The sequence below is a fragment of the Lolium rigidum genome, chromosome 3 (genome assembly GCF_022539505.1).
Source record: "Lolium rigidum isolate FL_2022 chromosome 3, APGP_CSIRO_Lrig_0.1, whole genome shotgun sequence".
Lineage (NCBI taxonomy): Eukaryota > Viridiplantae > Streptophyta > Magnoliopsida > Poales > Poaceae > Lolium > Lolium rigidum.
The window spans coordinates 299,897,311-299,915,214 of NC_061510.1; the positions used below are offsets into that span (position 1 = coordinate 299,897,311).

A 17,904-nucleotide genomic window follows, 5' to 3' on the forward strand; every position below is an offset into this window, starting at 1 on the left:
ACTTCAAAGGCAAGTGGGACCTACCGTTCTACGAGCGGAACACGAGGGGCAGGCCGTTTCACCGGCTCAACGGCGCCGCCACCGACGCGCCCTTCATGTACAACTTGAGCCGCCACTTCATCGCCGTGCACGACGGGTTCAAGGTGCTCAAGCTGCGGTACAAGATGCCACAACAAGAATATAGATGGACGCCCAATTGCCCCCGGACCGCCAACTTGAAGAAAGACACGCAGTACGCCATGTGCATCTTCCTACCGGACGCGTACGACGCCTTGCGCGCCCTCCTCGACGAGATAACCTCTCGGCCACGCTTCGTGCACGACCACCTGCCATCGAGCACGGCCGAGGTCGGCGATTTCGGGGTTCCCAAGTTCAAGCTTGAGTTCATCACCCGAATTCTCCAACGTTTGGGACTTGTGCTGCCGTTCAGCATGGGTGCTGACCTGTCGGACATGATGGAGGCCGACAGCAGCGGCCTGCCTTTGGTCGTTGAGGACGTCTTCCACAAAGCCGTCATCGAGGTCAACGAGGAGGGCACCGTAGCTGCGGCGGTCACCACCACGCCGATGGCTTTTGGATGTGCGCCGCCGATGATGCAGGAGCCGACGGTCGATTTTGTCGCCGACCACCCTTTTGCGTGTTTCATCCTCGAGGAGTAAGGCTGGACGCGAGCTGGCTCGAGCCAGGCTCGGTGCGAGCCATCATTCAGCTCGCTGTTTTTGAGCTCAGCTCGGTCCGGCTCGTTAGGCCAACGAGCTGGAAAAAAGGGCTCGGCCCGAGCTTTGCGTTTGCTCGGTCCAGCTCGGTGCAGCTCGCGAGTCAAGCACAAATGAGTCACTGCCATGTGGGTCCAACCTCTGCACCAGCGTTAGGAGCGACCAGAGCGACGGTGATGGCAGGGCGGCGAGGGCGAGTGTCGTGCCGGAGCAGGGAGGGTGCTGCTGGTGGTGAGGACGACCTTGTGCTGCGGGATGGTGAGGAGCAGCGAAGGAAACCTTCGGCTGCCGACCGGCGCTGTTGGCCGTTGGCGCTAGGGCACGTCTCCATGGACGAGGACGAGGGTGCAGGTGGTGGCGCGGCGTCCGGTGGAGGGGCTAGCAGCGATGTGAGGAGAGGAGCGAGAAGAACGGCGAGCGAAATCGGGACGGCGGCGGTGGGTGTTCTGCTTGGCGGCGGCTGGCATGGTGGCTAGCTCTTTTCTCTCGATCTGGATGGGGAGGAGAAACGTACGTGACCTAATCTGCCTTGCTCCCTCTTCTAACGGGCCAGAATCAGCCCAATCTCCCACTATAGCCTTCTCTGGTTTCGTAAAAAAAAAATACCGCGAGCTTTCGGGCCGGCCCGAGCCGAGCTGGCCGAGCCAAAAGCCCGCGACGGTCCCGAAATATGGGCTCGGCTCGGTGTGCCTTCTTCGCGGGCCGAGCCAGGCTCGGGGCGAGCCCAAGAAAACTCGGGCCGAGCTAAAAGCTCGGCCCGTTCGTCCAGCCTTATCGAGGAGTCTACCGGTGCGATACTCTTCGCAGGGCATATCGTGGACCCTACCGATGGCAAAGTCCCGGTGTGGACAACAAAGCCTGTTGCGGCCACGGCTGGAGGATACGAGTTGCCGCCGCCGATGCACTTGGGTCAAGTAGGGCAGGAATATTTCCAGCTCCACTGGAGTGGGCAACGCTCGCTGCCGGGCTCGGGAGGCGCCTCTTTGAGGGGAGCGTAGACAAAAACATGATCCTCTCCCCACTGTCCATCTACATCGCGCTTGCGCTTGTTTCCGCGGGCGCCCGAGGTGCTACACTTGACGAGATCCTCCATGTACTCGGCGTGCATTCACGGGCGCGAGCTGGAGGAGCTGGTCACGCGCATGGCGGCCGCGCTAAAGGACCGGTCAGAATCCGGTGGGCCAAGCGTGGCGTTCGCTTGCGGTGTGTGGAGTGACCTGACGCGGCCGCTGAAACCGGCCTTCCGCCAGGCCGTCGTGGGCACGTACAAGGCCGAGGCCAGCGTCGTCGACCTCCTCCACGCGCCGGAGGAAGCGCGGGGGCAGATCAACACGTGGGCGGCGCAGAAGACGAAGAACCTGATTAACTCCGTCCTTCCTCCGGGATCGATAGACCCAGCGACGACCCGCGTCGTGGTTGGCAATGCCGTGTACTTTAAGGGCGCATGGGAGGGCAAGCCGTTCGACAGGAGGCACACCGTGCACAAGCCCTTCCACCGGCTCGACGGAAGCCACGTCGACGTGTGCTTCATGCAGAGCCGGATGAGGCAGTTCGTGGCCGTCCATGACGGGTTCAAGGTGCTTAAACTCCGGTACAGGATGGCGGCACAAGGTAACACTAACAATGTGACACCAACGCCCGCTCCTTTTGGCCGTGTTGAGCTTGAACGGCGGACAGTCAGGTATGCTGCTCCACCGCAACGTGCTGCTGACGAGACACAGTTCTCGATGTGCATCTTCCTTCCGGAGGCACACGATGGCCTGCGAGGGCTGCTCGACACGATAGCGCCCCTCCCGGGTTCCTGCACTACCACTTGCCGCATCGACGAGTCGACGTCCGTGAGATCAGGGTGCCCAAGTTCAAGCTCTCCTTCTACAGCAGCATCGTCGATGTCCTTACGAAGCTGGGTCTCCGACTGCCGTTCTACGGGAAGGCCGATCTGTCCGACATGGTGGAGGACGACAGCTCTGGACTGCCGATTGTGGTGGACAACGTCATCCACAAGGCGGTGATCGAGGTGAATGAGGAAGGTACCAAAGCCACGGTCGTCACCATGGTTATCTCTGCTGAAGAATGTGAAATACAGCGGTGGTCGCCACCTCCGCAAGTGGATTTCGTTGCCGACCATCCGTTTGCGTTTTACATTGTGGAGGATGTGACCGGCATGATTGTCTTCGCCGGGCACGTCCTCGACCCCTCCAAGCAGTAGTGCCTGCTGAGGTCGACGAACACAAAATATTTTTCTCCATCGGTCTATACTTATTTGATTACTACGCACTTCTGTAGCCCACTACTTTGGAAACTTGAGCGTGTTTTGTATGGAGAAGAGCCGGCGACGCTGCTGAGCAAGGTGGAGAGGCTAGCTCAGCTGCCACCACTGCTGTTGTGGCCGGAGCCTGGTTAACTAGGCAAGAACCACTCTAGAGGTCTGTGACATGAACAACAAGCGAGGGTTTGGCCCAATGCTGATCACTGCCGAGGATCTGACGAGGACCCTGGAAGCTAATGACCTAATGCTGGTGGGTGATGGTGCAGGCTTCAAAGTCCTAGACCGTCCTTGAGTCCTGAAGGGTGCTGATGCTTGGGCTCCAAGAGTTTGCGTAAAACTTGTGCTTGTTTTTGCATGTTCAGTATCGTCCAGTTTGGGAGATGGTCTTGCGTTAAATCTGCTGTCGTTTTAGTTGTGTGATGTATGATAAGTAGGTTGAGCTGTAATGCATAAGTATGTATCAAAAGGTAAACGTTAACGGGGTGAGAAGAGAGACACCCCCGCGTCGCCCTCCTCTGGCGACACGGGGGAAACCCTAGCGCCGCCACCAACAGCCTCTCTGCCCCTCCTCCCTGCCGCTGCTGCCGCCGGCCCTTGCCGCGGTGGCGGCGGGCCCCGTTTCCAAAGGGCGGCGGGGTCCTCCGGTTGCAGCGTGCGGCGGAGCTCGGACGCCGGGGCGGCGGCCCCGGGCAGATGGTGGCGGGGCGTTCGTCGCGGCGGCCGTTTGGACGGCACTGCGCGGCGCAGGTGGCGTCCTCGGCGGCTGGGCGCGGCGGGCTGCAGCGGCGCGGCCGTGGCGCAGCTGGAGGAGCCGGCGGGCGGAGCGGGCCATCCGGGCCCGATCTGGGCCGCGAGGGGCCGCGCGGTGGGTCAAGGTGGTGGCGGCGGCTGCTCGCCGGCTTCTCCGGCGTGGTGGCGCGGGCGGAGGTCGAGCTCAGGGCGGGGCAGCGGGGAGTTCTGTGCTGGGCGTTTTTCCGCCCAGACCTGCTGCGGCTGGAGCTCGCCGACGTTCGTGGGCCAGGGCGGTGGCCCTGTCCAGTGGCAGCCCTCCCATGGGCGTGTTGAAGTGGCGCCGAGGAGCTCGTGGTGTTGGTCTTCTGCCGGCGCCCGGAGGTCGGCCGGCGGTGCAGTCCAGGGCTGGGGCGGGTGTGGCGACCGTGGTGGTGATGGTGGTTGAGGAAAGAGAGGTGGTCTGGCCAGAAGCATGAAGCAGGATGGCGTGATATGCTCCGGGCTAATGCCTTGTCCTCGGTGGCTGGCCGGCCGGCAGCTGGCCGAGGCCGGCGATGGCGACGGCTTCGGGCGCCGCTTCCTTCTTGAAGGCTTCGCCGAGGTGATATTTTGGCATCCTGTCTGGAAAAGCTCCGGGGTAATCCCTAGATCCGCCGTGATCGGTCGATGGCGGCGCTCTTGTGTCGTCTTCCCTCTTGAGGGCATCGATTTGGAGCTGCTTTGGTCCGAGGGACCCATGGAAGATGGTTGGTGTTGGCGTCGTGGGCTGCGTGGCAACGATGACAATGGTGAGCGGATCGGAGTTGCGGCATGTCCTTCGTCACCCCTGCCGTGATGGTGAAGTCGGAGCTGCGAGGCGACTTGTGGCAACGATGCCACTTGATTGGTGCTTGCGTCTGTGCAAGGCGTGCAACTTTCTCCTATGAAGGTCACGGTTGAAGTCGGAGCTGCCTCCTCCTCGACGTGTTTGGGGGTCGACTGTTTGGCATAGGCTCACAATGGCTCCATTATCGTTCGCGGCGAGGGTCTTCGTGGCGGTCGTCTAAGGTGAAGTCGGAATCGCTGGCTCGTGGAGGAGTGACGACGATGACGCTCGATGACATCCTCATCGATGGCTTTTCTTCTCGATAGCGTGTGTGCTCCGTGTGGATAGCCAGGTTGGCCGGGGTGTCCAGTGTGTGTTGTTGGTTTTCGCTCAATTTTCTCCTAAAAATTGGGCACTTCCTTCTTAATTAATGGATGAGGCAAATCTTTTGACTCCGTTTCAAAAAAAAAAAAAGTATGTATCAAAAACCCTGGATGCTGTAGGTTGGCTGGTTTGGTTTCAATATAATTGGAACCAGGGGTGTTGCCTTGTTTCTCTAAAAAAAATTTTTTTAATTCAATTGCGCTTCAGTTTGATTATATTTTTATACATTTAAAATAATTAACAGCAAACTCCGCCATAAAATAAAATGGATAATTAGTGATTCATGTTCTTCCAAACACGTAAACACTTGTTAACGAAACATGAGCACTACACATGCCTCTATTCTTCTTCTTCTTCTTTTGACTTGGAACGTTTCCATTCAAACATGAGCATTGCATATGCCTCTACTCTTTGCTTGTCCTGAACTCCTGATACTAATCGTTACTAGATGTGAGATGAAAACGACATAGTAAATACCCACATTCAAACCCCCCCAAAAAAACTCAAATTACAAATATAACCATCCAAAGAGCATGCAACTATAATAGCAGTGAGGAGGTAAAGTAAAGAGACATGTAATCACGTATCTGTTAGGAAATCTAGCAACGGTTGAGAAATCTCAAAAAGCATCTGGCGGAGGCATTCCAGCAATGATTGAAGCATATATAATCAAACGGTAGTTGACAAACAATATTGTAGAGCTAGCAGAATCCTTGGGAGCTCCTTCCCTAAGCCAATCCTTGAAAGATTGGTGGCTTTGCTCGACAGAAACCCCCGTAGAACAAGAAAAAGCTCTGACGGCCTTGTTGTTTTTTATCGCCTGGCACTTGTGGAAAAGAAGGAAGAGTCTTAGAAAAGGTCACCACTCCCACCCGAAGATTATAGACATATGCAAGGAAAGTTTTCGTTCATGGGGCGCAACTGGAGCTTGTGATCTCATATTCCCTTGGCTCTCAAGTCGTAGCCTGTGTCTTGTTGTTTCTGTTGTTATTTCTGTAGTACTCATCTTGGTTGCTGTTTTCTTCCCTTACCGATTAGGCTGGTCTGTAAGAACTTGAAAACTTCTCCGTAGTACGAAACACAATATTTCAGCAGTCGTTTCCACCACTGCCGCCCCTGCTGTTGGAACTTGTGGCAGTGTCAGGGCACTTTCTTGGTGTTCCGGCCAATCAAATAAAAGATCTCTTTCAAGATGGTACCTCCCTTAGGGAGCTTCGCCCTCCGCCTCGTATCCTGCCCATCGAGAGAAACGTAGGTGGGTGAGGAGAGTGGTGCAGGAATGTGATGGTGCTAGCTATATACTTGTGCCAATGAGGGAGCTGCTATCCAGCGGTAAATTAGCACGCTTGGCTGCTACAGCGGTAGACATGATAATACTCGGCAGAATGTTGAAACTTTTAAAACGGTTAGCAGCCGCAGCTGTAGCACGGCGGTACGCAGCTTCAACTCGAGCAAAAGTAGTTGAATAGTGTACACAATGGTGCGATGTCGAATAATATACAAAATGGTGAGATGTCGATAGTATATACAAAATGGTGAAAAGTTAAGTATCAAGCAAAGAATAATTTATTGTGCACCACAAAAAAAAACCAAAGCTAAATCCCAAAAAAGAGTTAACAGAATAAGATTTTAAGGATGTCACATAAAAAAAAGGTAATGTCACCTTCAAACTACAATGACACAATATGCAAAACTAGTTATCCAAGCAACTAGCAATAGAACTGTAGGTATGCACCACACTAGCATAGGGCTTTAAAATATCAGCAAAATTTCAGTAATTTGGTGGGTACCAAAACAATTGCAACCTAAATTTTTTGAGTCAGATTCAAAGTAATTTCAAACCAAATTGAAATTACGTCAAATTTGTTAAAACTCAGACAATTTTGATAGATCAAAATCTGAAAGAATTTACAAAAATTTGTTTATTTCAGTGAGGTCCACAATTTTAAACCTTGCCAACATGCTATTTGCCCACTATAGGAAAATTGTATTTGATAAAAAAAAAGACTAGATTTTGCACAGGAAGGCAAGTAGGCAACATATGCTTGCTCTTTAACAAAGTAATATACTTACTGGGTTAGTAACAGCTTTTATTTTAAAAATATATTCACTTAATATATGGCAGCGATTGTAAGTTGACTGAGTTATTTGCATGGCAGATCCAATCATATTCTTGAATATGGGTTACTGGTAGCACAATATCAAAGGACATATGCAAATTTACCGATACGTTTTGTTGTGCTACTTTGTCTTTGAACATAGGAAATCATGTTTTCTAGTCTAGGTGTTGTTCATTTGCACATTTTGTTGATGTTCCAGAGAATTTGTACGAAAATTGGTGTATACCATAATCCTTCTAAAATGTTACAATGCAACTATCCTAGGTTCCAGAGTGTAGATCCCAATATTTTTTTTAAACGAAGGCAAAAGCTTTGCCTTATCCATTGATTAAGAAGAAGGTGTCCGGTTAATTTGCGGAAAACCGGACGAAAACCATACAACAAAGCCATCACATGGTGATGCCCACTCTCACACAGAGTCAAGCCCACTCAAGACCTGAGAAACAACCAAGCCAAACTCGAAACGCCACTAAACCGAAACTAGACTACCTTCAACCAATGCCGAAGCAAAGACGCTGCGACACAAGGAGGAGCAGACACCATACCCAAACCAAGAGGACAGGGCGAGAAACAAATATCATCCATCAAGCAGCCTCGAGCGCCTTTCCTGTGGCGCCACTTTTCTTGCCTTTGCACTTGAGTGTCTTCTCTTTCCGGGTGCCGATACTACGAGGGCGATCATCCACCTTTTTACTTTTGCACTTGATTGTCGTTCCTATTAAAATGCAAGCAATTGCCCTTCCGCATCCAGGAATAGCAGCCTCCAAGCTGCTGAGCACGTCGCAAAGTTCTGTTGCAAAGAGAGCATCTGGATTAAGAGCCGGCAGCGGTGGGTGGGGCGCGGAAATCACATCTCTGAGTGAGCACAAGGTCGGCGATGAATCCCCCTCCATATGCTTGATTGACAGAGGCAAAGTAGAACTCCCACGAAGCTCCTGAAGATCAGGCATGATCTGCAGCACCGGAGTGACAAACGCGGCAATGGCCTCGCCCTCAGTGGCAGACAACGCAGAGGGCAAGGCGGACGACGGCGACGACGGACCGTCCCAGAAACGAGGAGAGAAGCATCCATAGAGCTCCGCTCCCCAATCCTCTGTGGAGTCAACACCAACCTCACTAGGAGGACACAATGTATGGGTGGTCTCCAACATAGCCGGCAAAGGAGAGATTGCTCAAAGTAGCCTCTGCCCGCTCCAGAAAGCTCGCAATCTGCACCAAGCAACCTTGCAACTGCTCAACCTGAGCCACCAGAGTGGACTGCAACACCACATCAGACAAGGGAACAGAGCCAGCAGGAGTAGAAACGACCGATGCCCGAGACCCACAACGAAATTCTTTGGAGGGAGGCGCTGATCCCATCGAACCCACACATGAAGCTGAAGCATGATGATGCTCGGCGACATGGCAGGACACTAGAGGCGCGGCAAGGCATGCCAGCGAGGTGAGAGGACGCCAGGGGTTGCAGCATTCACGCCCACGGTGACCGTTCTCCAAACAACGGGAGCACCGAAAGGGATCTTTGCAGACAACCGCACGATGCCCATGAGCGAGGCATCTGCAACACTGACCAGAGAGCCAAGCCGGGATGGGGCGAGGGGGCAGAGCCGAGGCTGGTGACTTCGGACTGCGCCGGGGCAACACCTCTTGCCAACCACTGCTCGCCTTCGCTTCGCGCCCCACGGGCTGAGCGGCCAGGGACGAGCATTGGGTAGCCACTGGCCTCATCGGGGCCAACTCATGCTCATCCATGTCATCGTCCTTGCCGGCGAGGGAGGCCCATACCCCAGTCGCCATACCCCCGCGACAGAGCGGCATCCCGCTGATGCAGCTGCGCAACCTTGAACTTGCCGGAGCTGAGGAGCGGCAGCAACGGCGCAGGGGACGCAGGACGCGGGCAGAACTCATCCCCACGGCAGTGGGGGTCTCGGTAGTGAGGTCGTCGACCCAAACCACACTCAAGCGCGGAGGCGGCGACAGGTCTTGATCTTCTGCCGGTGGGGTCAAGGTCGCCGACGAAGCAGCAAGGGAGCTCATACCAGAAGGGAGAAACTCCATCGACCGGCCAGACAAGACGCTGGCGAGTGGTGGTGTCGGAGAGGCCACCTTCACGGACTTGGGGAGAAACAAGCGCCTCACCAACAACCGCCCACGAACGGCAGGAGCAGACTTGCCGGAGGCGAGGGCAGCTGCGGCGAGGCCTGGGCGACCGCCATCGCGGGCATGGAGACGACGAGTAAAAACTTCGGGAACGGCAGCGGGGCAGCGTCGGCAGACTCGGCCTCTACATCTCGCTTGGATGGTTGGAGAGAGGGCGCCGAGGAGGTCGAAGGGGACGTCGGGGGAGGGAGATCAGGCCGGCGGCGGCGTCAGCTCGCCCCGCCTCGCCATAGTCCCGAGAGCAGGTTCAGTTTGTTGAAAGAAAAAAATCCCAATATTGGCATGCTCAAGAAACAGGATTGGAGGGTCTATGAGGTGGGGGTGGGGGATAAGGCGCGGCTACCTCGACTGGTTGGGGAGTCAACCGTGAAGCTGATGATTCGGAAGGCCTACCACTATCATCAGTTGCTCCACTGGAAATAAAAAAACAGAGGTATATAAAGATCAGCAAACGAAAATCGAATAAATGAACCATTCTATTTCACTGAACAATAAGTGAAACAAAGCTGCTCACCGAGTAGTAGTTTCCCCTTGTAAGGGTGCATCACAGCTTGTTCTAATGACTTCCTCATAGCCTGCTGTAATGACTTCTTGAACATGCTTGCTGTCATGGATTGAATTCTGGACAAATGGATGGTTCAACAACTCTCTTGCGCTTGGCCTCTCCGCTGGATTCCTTTTCAAACAGCATTGCAGAAAATCCTTTCCCTCTTGAGATAAATTTTCAGGAAGTGGTGGATCTTTATGCAAAACCTTAAATGCTGCAGCAGGCTGTAGTACAGAAAAAGTTTCTTAGAAATAGCTCTTCCTTGCAACTTTATGATATTGGTACCCAGACTACTAATTACCAAGATCAATAACTCGTGACAACACTTCTGATTACCTTTCATAACTATTCATGTGTGCGTATGAAGATACAACGTATTAAGACTTCCATTGAAAACATTATTAAAATAAACTTGCATGATCATAGTATATTAAGGCTAGACAGCCTGATTTTCTATGTTCTAGCTCCGACCTGAGTACATGAAAACGAAATTTCAGGTTTGAATACTCACGTCTGTACAACATTAGACCTTTCTTATAGAATCAACTTTACTGGAGTCTGACCGTCATCATGCCTTAATTGTTTATACAAACCAATAATATGGTTAGCTTAAGCGCTCCAGTTATATGATGTTATCCATGCTACACAGACTACTAGTCACGAGATGCATGTTAATAACCTTGCTGTAAAGCTAAACGCTCCAGGTTATTACCACTTCATAATGGCTCCAAGGAGGTTTTCCATTGAGCATCTCAATAATGGAGCAGCCAAGACTCCAGATGTCAGCAGCACGATCACAGCCAACGTCTTTAACAAGTGTAGCATGAACCATCTGCAGAAGAAGAAACAAGCTAAAGTTCAATAAGTATAAGCACAAAACTAAGAAATTCAATGCTCAACTTTGTAACATGAAAAGTTCGACTTCTAGTATTAAGGCATCCCCTAAAGTTTTCAGCTAAAAAAAACATGAAAAGTTGAGAACCTAAACCGAACACAGTGCCATTGGAGTTTTTCATATCATACATCTGCCATACTAAACCATACTAAACCCTCTGGCTTCCAAGAAGTATTATCTGCTATAGTATATATGAATTGTCTTATCTTCTATAGTATATATGAATTGTCTTATCTTCTATAGTATATATGAATTGTCTAGTCCTTTCATCAGTTCAGACTAATGGATAAATATTTGTTATACTTGGGTATTGAACACTGAACCTATAGTTGCAAGTTCTATACACCTAACCAACTCATCCATCTGTCCTAACTGATGGGAAGGGCTAGGCAATTCGCAAATAATGTAACACCTTCTCTCACGCGTGACTCGAAGAGGCCAACGTGTGAATAGAAGAACCGTTAGACATGAGAAGGCCTATTCCATGGATAGAAAGGGAGGCCAGAGCAGTTTCTAATAAAATTGCGGTAGCCGAGACTTGAACCCAAGACCTCAGGCTTTGATACCATGTCAAGTTTTATGCACTAGCCAACACAACCAAAAGTCCGCACGGAGAGGGTCAGTAATTATACTCCAACACCAAATTAGGAATATGTGCCCTAGAGGGGTTCATTATTCCGTGTATTCATAAGTCGTCCTGTAATGAAAATTACATATGTCATCGAATAGTGATTCGATTGTGGAACCATATGTTTAACTTGTTCTTATTATCTTAAGCCAGACAATTGACCTAGAATGCGTTAGCCGGCAGATGACAAGCTTGCACTTGTCATGGGGATGTGATGCTAATCCGCCTTACATTGACTCGTCCAAAGAGCTAGGAGAGCTGAACTGACCCAAGGATTAAGACGCCACGAGTTAAGTCGCCATGTGGTTTGTCTTAGATAATCGATCACGACCCGCCATTTGTGGCACAGAGGAAGTGACCGAGCTGCAGCATGTTTTGAAAAGGGAATCGATCGTGATTTGAAACCTGTTCTTTACATGAACCCTCTTAACTAAGATTTTCTTAAAGACAACTACAACAGTTCCGAAGAAAGTTAGGGTACACTAGATACACATAACCCTGGTTTCAGCCACTAGCGCCATATCAAAGAGCATAAACCAAGAAATATCTCTTTGTATATCCTTCGTCACCTCATCTATCCTAAGGAAAACACGTATGAGCTCAAGGCTAACATTAATCTAGTCCTATCATGATTTGGGCTTGTAGTATGGTTTGTTATGTGAGACATGAATTTCGGTATTCTATATGTTGAGACTATGCATTATTATATGGTGTGTAACTTATGGTATTCGGTATTCTATATCACCATATTGGTATGATCTCTATCTCAAAGTCTCAACTATATATGATTATTATCTCTTGCTCATATTGTTACTCATGTTGCCTAGCTTTTGTTTCGAGATCACTCGAATCTATGTGTGGTGCATTTGTATTTAAAAGCAAATTACTTATATAGACACATTAGGGGGAGTGTCTCTATCTTTTTGGCAACATGTTGTTTCTTGCTAGTGATTTTATTGCAAATCCGTATGTTGTCATCAAACACCAAAAAAGGGGAGATTGAAAGAACATCTCTACACCATTATGGTTTTGTGTGTTTGATGACAACATGTGTGATAATCTAATGTGGCTTAGTGTGCATATATGATCTATATTGTTTTAATAATGTAAAGAATTAAAAGGGAAGAGTCATTTGTTGAAAAGGAAGAATCAGAAAAGTCAGAATTTCCGGTCCCCAAAAATCGGAAGGACTTAAGTTCCAGAGCCACTCGACCCCCCCCCCCCGGAAATTCCGGGGGCGGGGGGGGGATTCCGGCCCCAACTTAAACTGGAATTTCCGCCCCTGTTCTTCTCCAACGGCTCGGTTTCGAGGGGGGTATACCCCCTTCTTCCCCAAGCCGAGGTTGCTCGACCAGTTCATGTTCATCCACGCAAGCTGAGCCACCAAAATCAATTGATCTCCTCCTCCAACCATCCAAAGCTCTTGATCTTTCGAGAATCGAAGGAGAAGACTCCGATCTACATCTTCACCAAAGCGATTTACATTTCCCCCTTATTTGCTTGAGGGCCCCTTTGCTAGTGGTCCTTTTGGAAACCCTAGTTGTTGTTGCTTGATTTGATATTGTTGTTGTTGTGTTGTTACAGCTATTGGAAGCCTCCAATTCAGTTGTGGATGTGTGCCCCAAGAACCTTGTAAAGGCCTGGTTTCCACTTCAAGGAAATCCCTTAGTGGACAAGCGAACTAGACTTTTGGGCGTTGCTCACCGGAGAATAGGGTGAGGTCTTTGTGGCGTTGGTTAGGCCTATGTGGCGACCACACCTCTCCAACGTAGATGTACTTCCCCTCAAAAGGAAGGAACTACGGGAATCATCACTTGTGTCTCTGCGTGCTCCACTCTCGGTTACCTCTATCTTTTATTGCATTATTATATCTTGCCTAGCGATATCTTGCTTAGTTGTATACCTTGACATCGAGGGAAATTCACATAGTTGCATATCTAGAGAATTTACCTTTGTGTCAAGCCTTAATTGAAAAAAAAACTAAAAATTGGGTAGCACCTATTCACCCCCCTAGGTGCGGCATACGATCCTTTCAATTGGTATTAGAGCCTTGGTTCTTATTTCGGGCTTAACCGCCTAAGAGTATGCCGGACGATGAGATCACGGGAGGGATCGGGAAGCCGACTTTCATGGACGATCTCAAGTCTTTGGAAACATCCTTGAGATCCTCCATGGAATCTAATATGCTAGATATGAAGAAATATCTAGCGGAGCTGATAAAGCCGTCGGTCCCTCCCATCATTCCCATCATAGAGGACAAGGACAAGGACTCTTTATTAGAGGGAGATGCTTCGGCCTCACCCTCTACTAAATTTCCCTTGGACGGTGACGACCTAGCCAATATTAAAATCTCTAGTGCTTCTCGTAAAACGGGCTTAAGTGTGAAGGGGGGCTACAATGTCATTGATTGGCGCTCTCCGGATCCCCCCGTCCCTCACCCTCATATAAACAATAGGGGTGATCCACCTAAGCTTAATGTTGAGGATGTTAATAGGTGGCAATTTGAGTTCGCGCTCATGTGTGCAGTGCCTCCAATGAGCTATGGAGAATCATTCTTGAACGGTACAAACCTTTCAACACCGACAAATTGAATAGAAGAGAGGTGGTTGATCACCAATTCAACTCTCTCGCCTTGAACATGATTCGTCAAGCTGTGGGGACAAAGGACTTGGCTTATATTCGGAACTACACCACCGCCAAGGAAGCTTGGGATGGGTTGTCTGAAATCTTTGTGGGAAGTGAAAGTATGAAGAGAAACAAGTATAGTGCTCTTCGGAACCAAGTCGAAGGGTTCATCAGGTTGCCAAATGAAGATCATCAAGAGATGTATAGAAGGCTCCTATCCATTGCCGATGCCTTTCGTAATGTAGGTGCCCAACATATTGACGACTTTTGGATCAAGGACAAGTATATCGATGCCATGATACCTTATGAACCCATTGATGTCAAGAGTCTCCTTGGGAGGGAAAGCTATCCTAAGCTAAGTCCTATCAAGTGGTGCACGAGATGCAAGCTCTCAAGGTGGCCGAACAAAATTCTCAAGATTCTCGAAACCGTGCAATGTGGTTGGCAAGAGGTGCAAATCTTACTTTGGATGCCAATATGGTGGAAGAGGTGGACAATCAAGAACCATATAGAACCTCTTGGAGCATGTCTTATCCGGAAGACTTGGAATACCATTACCATGACCATATGGCATTTCATGCAAGAACGTTTTGGGTTGATCCATCCAAGACAAAAGAAGAGAACATCAAGAGGAACAAAGCAAGCGGGTTCAAGAGCTCGGGTCCAAGATCAAGATTTTGCTTCAATTGTGGTGACAAGTACCACTTCATTGCCGAATGCCCATATGAGAATAGAGAAACTCGTGATGGGAGGCTCATTCCCAAGGACAAGAGCAAAGATTCAAAGGTGCCCAACAAGAGACCATTCATCAAGAATAAGAACAAGAGGCCATCAAAGATTGTGCTATTAACTCAAGTGGAGTATTCTTCCGAGGACAATAATAGTGATAGTGATGAAGAAAAAACCTCAAAGGAAGTGGCCGCTATTTCTACTACCTCTACTCCACCTTCATCCCTCTTTGAATCTCCCAATGAGAACCCTCACATCAAGAATGCACATTGCTTCATGGCAAGATCTTCAATGGATACATCTATTGTGCTCTCAACTCATGAAGAATGTACTTCCGGGGATGATGATGATGATGATGAAGAAACTACCAATGGGTTGGTTGCTCTTGCTTCTATCTCCATTATCTCTTCATCACCAATTGAATCCCCCAATGAAGATATTCACACGAAGGAAGAAAATTACTTCATTGCTAAATCTTCCGAGGTATCATCCCCTAACCCCTCTATGCCTAACATGCCAAATACTCTAGGGGTTGATCATGCTAGCTTAAAAGTTAAAGAAGAAATGCTTGAGTCCGATGAGTTCATCTTTAACTTGAAAGGTGACAACAAAAAGCATGTTAGGGCTCTCATTTCTCGTCTAGCACAACTAGAAGATATCCTTGATAAAAAAATGTCAAATAGAAAGAGAGGATTCTCTTGAAATTGCCTCTTTAAAAATTGCTCTTGAGGAAGAACAGGAAACTATATCTTGTCTTGAAGAGAAACTAGAAACTCTTGAGGAGCCTCAAGATGAAATTGCCAAACTCATCAAAAACATAGATCTTGCTAGGGCTAAGGTAAAAGTGCTTTAAAAGGAAAAAGGTCAAATTTGGTGTTGATCATGAGAAACTTGTTAAGGATCTAGATAATCTAGACAAGGCTTACAGGCCTTGAAGAGTGAACACTCTCTCCTCACCAAGTCAAATGAGCAACTTCAAATTAGGCTCTCTAAATATGATGTGCCTAGCCCTTCTACCTATACTTGTGATCGTGCAAATTATTGAGGAAAATTCTAGGTTGAAGGATGAACTCGCCAAATCCTCCTATCCCCAAAGTAAGCAATCTTTGGATGACCTCTTGAGTATGCAAAGGTCAAACAATGGGAAGGAGGGTATTGCCTATAATGCCAAGGAAAAGAAGGCAAACAAGAAGAAGGACAAGCCCGCACAAGAAAAGAAGAAGGTTGTCATTGGTGGTGACGCCTCAAAGGGCAAAGCCATTAATGATGATCATGCGGGAATTGCTAACCCTCACTATGTTTTATTTAAAGATTATTATGGTGATGTTTATGCAAAATATGTTGGTCCTTATGATGGTTCTATTGCTTGGTCTATTTGGCTCCCAAAGACCCTTGTTGCTAACAAAAGAGGACCCATTGAAACATGTGTACCTAAATCCAAGAATTGATCTCATGTACAACTATGCCGCCGGAGGTTCAAAATGGGTGCTTGATAGTGGATGCACAAGTCAGATGACCGTCGGCAAGGATCTCGTCAAGGAGTTGAGGCCCAACACTCATCAAATCACCGTCTCCTTTGGCGATAATTCAATATCCGAGGTATTGGGTTTTGGCAAGGTTGTGGTTGCACACAACATTACTCTTGTGGAAGTCATGCTTGTCAAAACCCTTTGTTATAATTTGTTGTCTGTTTCCGCCCTTGGCAAGATGGGTTTCGCCGTCTTTATTGATAAAGATATTGTGGTCCTCTTGTGGAGCAAGACTCTAAAAGTCGCTTTCGTTGGGTATCACTAAAACAACTTGTATGTGGTGGACTTTTCGGGGGCCACCACTTCAAGTGCGATGTGCCTATTCAGGAAGGCAGACGTGGGTTGGTTGTGGCATCGAAGCTTGGCCCATGTCAACATGAGAACTTTACAAAGTCTTCACAAGGGAAACCATATTGTGAGACTAAAGGACATTGTTTCTTTTGCGGGCGTGTGTTGAAGGCAAAATGCATGACTCTCCGCATCCAAGCAAGACTATTATCTCTTCCAAGAGGATCTTGGAGCTCCTTCATGTGGATCTCTTTGGTCCTACCACTCATGCAAGTCTTGGTGCGAAGAAACATTGTTTGGTGATTGTTGATGACTATTTAAGATACACTTGGGTTTATTTCCTCAAGAGGAAGGATGAGACTCAACAAATCTTGATCGACTTTGCAACCGAAGTACAACGTCAACGACAACGACTCCGAGTTCAAGAACTATACACTCAATGATTTTCTTAGTGATGAGGGGATAAGACATCAATATTTCGCTGCATACACCCCTCAACAAAATGGTGTTGCAGAGAGAAAGAACCGGACTCTTATGGATATGGCAAGGTCTATGATGGCGGAGTATAAATCCCGCTACAACTTTTGGACCGAAGCCATCTCCACTGCATGTCAATCTTCAAACCGAATCTATCTCCGTAAGGGCTTGAACAAGACTCCATATGATATTCTCACCGGGAACAAGCCCAATATCTCCTATTTCAAGGTGTTCGGGTTTAAGTGTTTCTATAAAATCAAAGGAGTTCGTTTGTCTAAATTTGAACCTAAAGCTTTGGAGGGTATATTTGTTGGTTACGGTGCCGAATCCCACACTTATAGAGTCTTTGACAAAGCCTTCGGGCTAATGAATGAATCTTGTAATGTGGAGTTCGTAGAAAATGATGGATCCCAAGTGGGGCAAGTTGATGTTTATGAAGATGATGAAATACCTTAAGAAGCTATAGTAAGAATGGGTGTGGGATTTTCCGCCCCATTGAGGGACACGTTATGGCGTCTCGGGAAGGACTATGCTCTACTATTGTGAAGCCCTCATCTTCACAACACCAACAAGCTCCAACTCTTGAAGCTAATGATGCACCAACCCAAGAACAAGCACAAGACTCTCCCTCTAGTGAGCAAGATCAAGGACAATATCAATCAAGGAATGATGATGATGAGTATCCATTTGATATTTGTTACTCACCAAATGATCTCCAAGATCAAGCTCATGATGTTGGGCAAACTCAAGAAATTGAGCAAGCTCAAGTTGATGGTCAAGACGGGGAGCCAAACGATCAAGTTGATCAAGTGATCCCTCCAAGGACTAGAAGGACCAAGGAAGAGATCGAAACCCGTCGTCTTGCTAGAAGAGATAGGAATTTGAAAATTCTTGAACACACTCATGAGAAGGTTCTAAGTGATGTAAGAGGAAGAGTGTCTACAAGGAGGCAATTGGCAAACTTTAACAATCATCATGCTTATATGTCCTTGTGGAACCAAAG

At 48.6% G+C, this 17,904-nt stretch overlaps 1 protein-coding gene and 1 pseudogene across 3 annotated transcripts in view; one reads left to right on the top strand and one right to left on the bottom strand.

The window, feature by feature from the left end:
• Positions 1–2,925, top strand: part of LOC124696740 — a 3,560-nt pseudogene extending 635 nt beyond the window's left edge.
• Positions 2,926–5,162: 2,237 nt separating this feature from the next.
• The window catches only part of LOC124703616 (disease resistance protein RGA5-like), a 37,495-nt gene continuing 24,753 nt past the window's right edge, over positions 5,163–17,904 (bottom strand). For 2 of the 3 annotated variants that reach the window (XM_047235841.1, XM_047235842.1), the window contains 4 exons: positions 10,443–10,562; positions 9,698–9,954; positions 9,527–9,596; positions 5,163–6,139 (listed from right to left, as the gene is read on the bottom strand). In XM_047235841.1, the coding sequence (XP_047091797.1) occupies positions 6,047–6,139; positions 9,527–9,596; positions 9,698–9,954; positions 10,443–10,562 (540 nt within the window). In that variant the 3' untranslated portion in view covers positions 5,163–6,046. Of the gene's footprint in view, positions 6,140–9,526; positions 9,597–9,697; positions 9,955–10,442; positions 10,582–17,904 lie in introns of those variants that run through there. The other variant, XR_007003182.1, reaches the window with a different exon arrangement.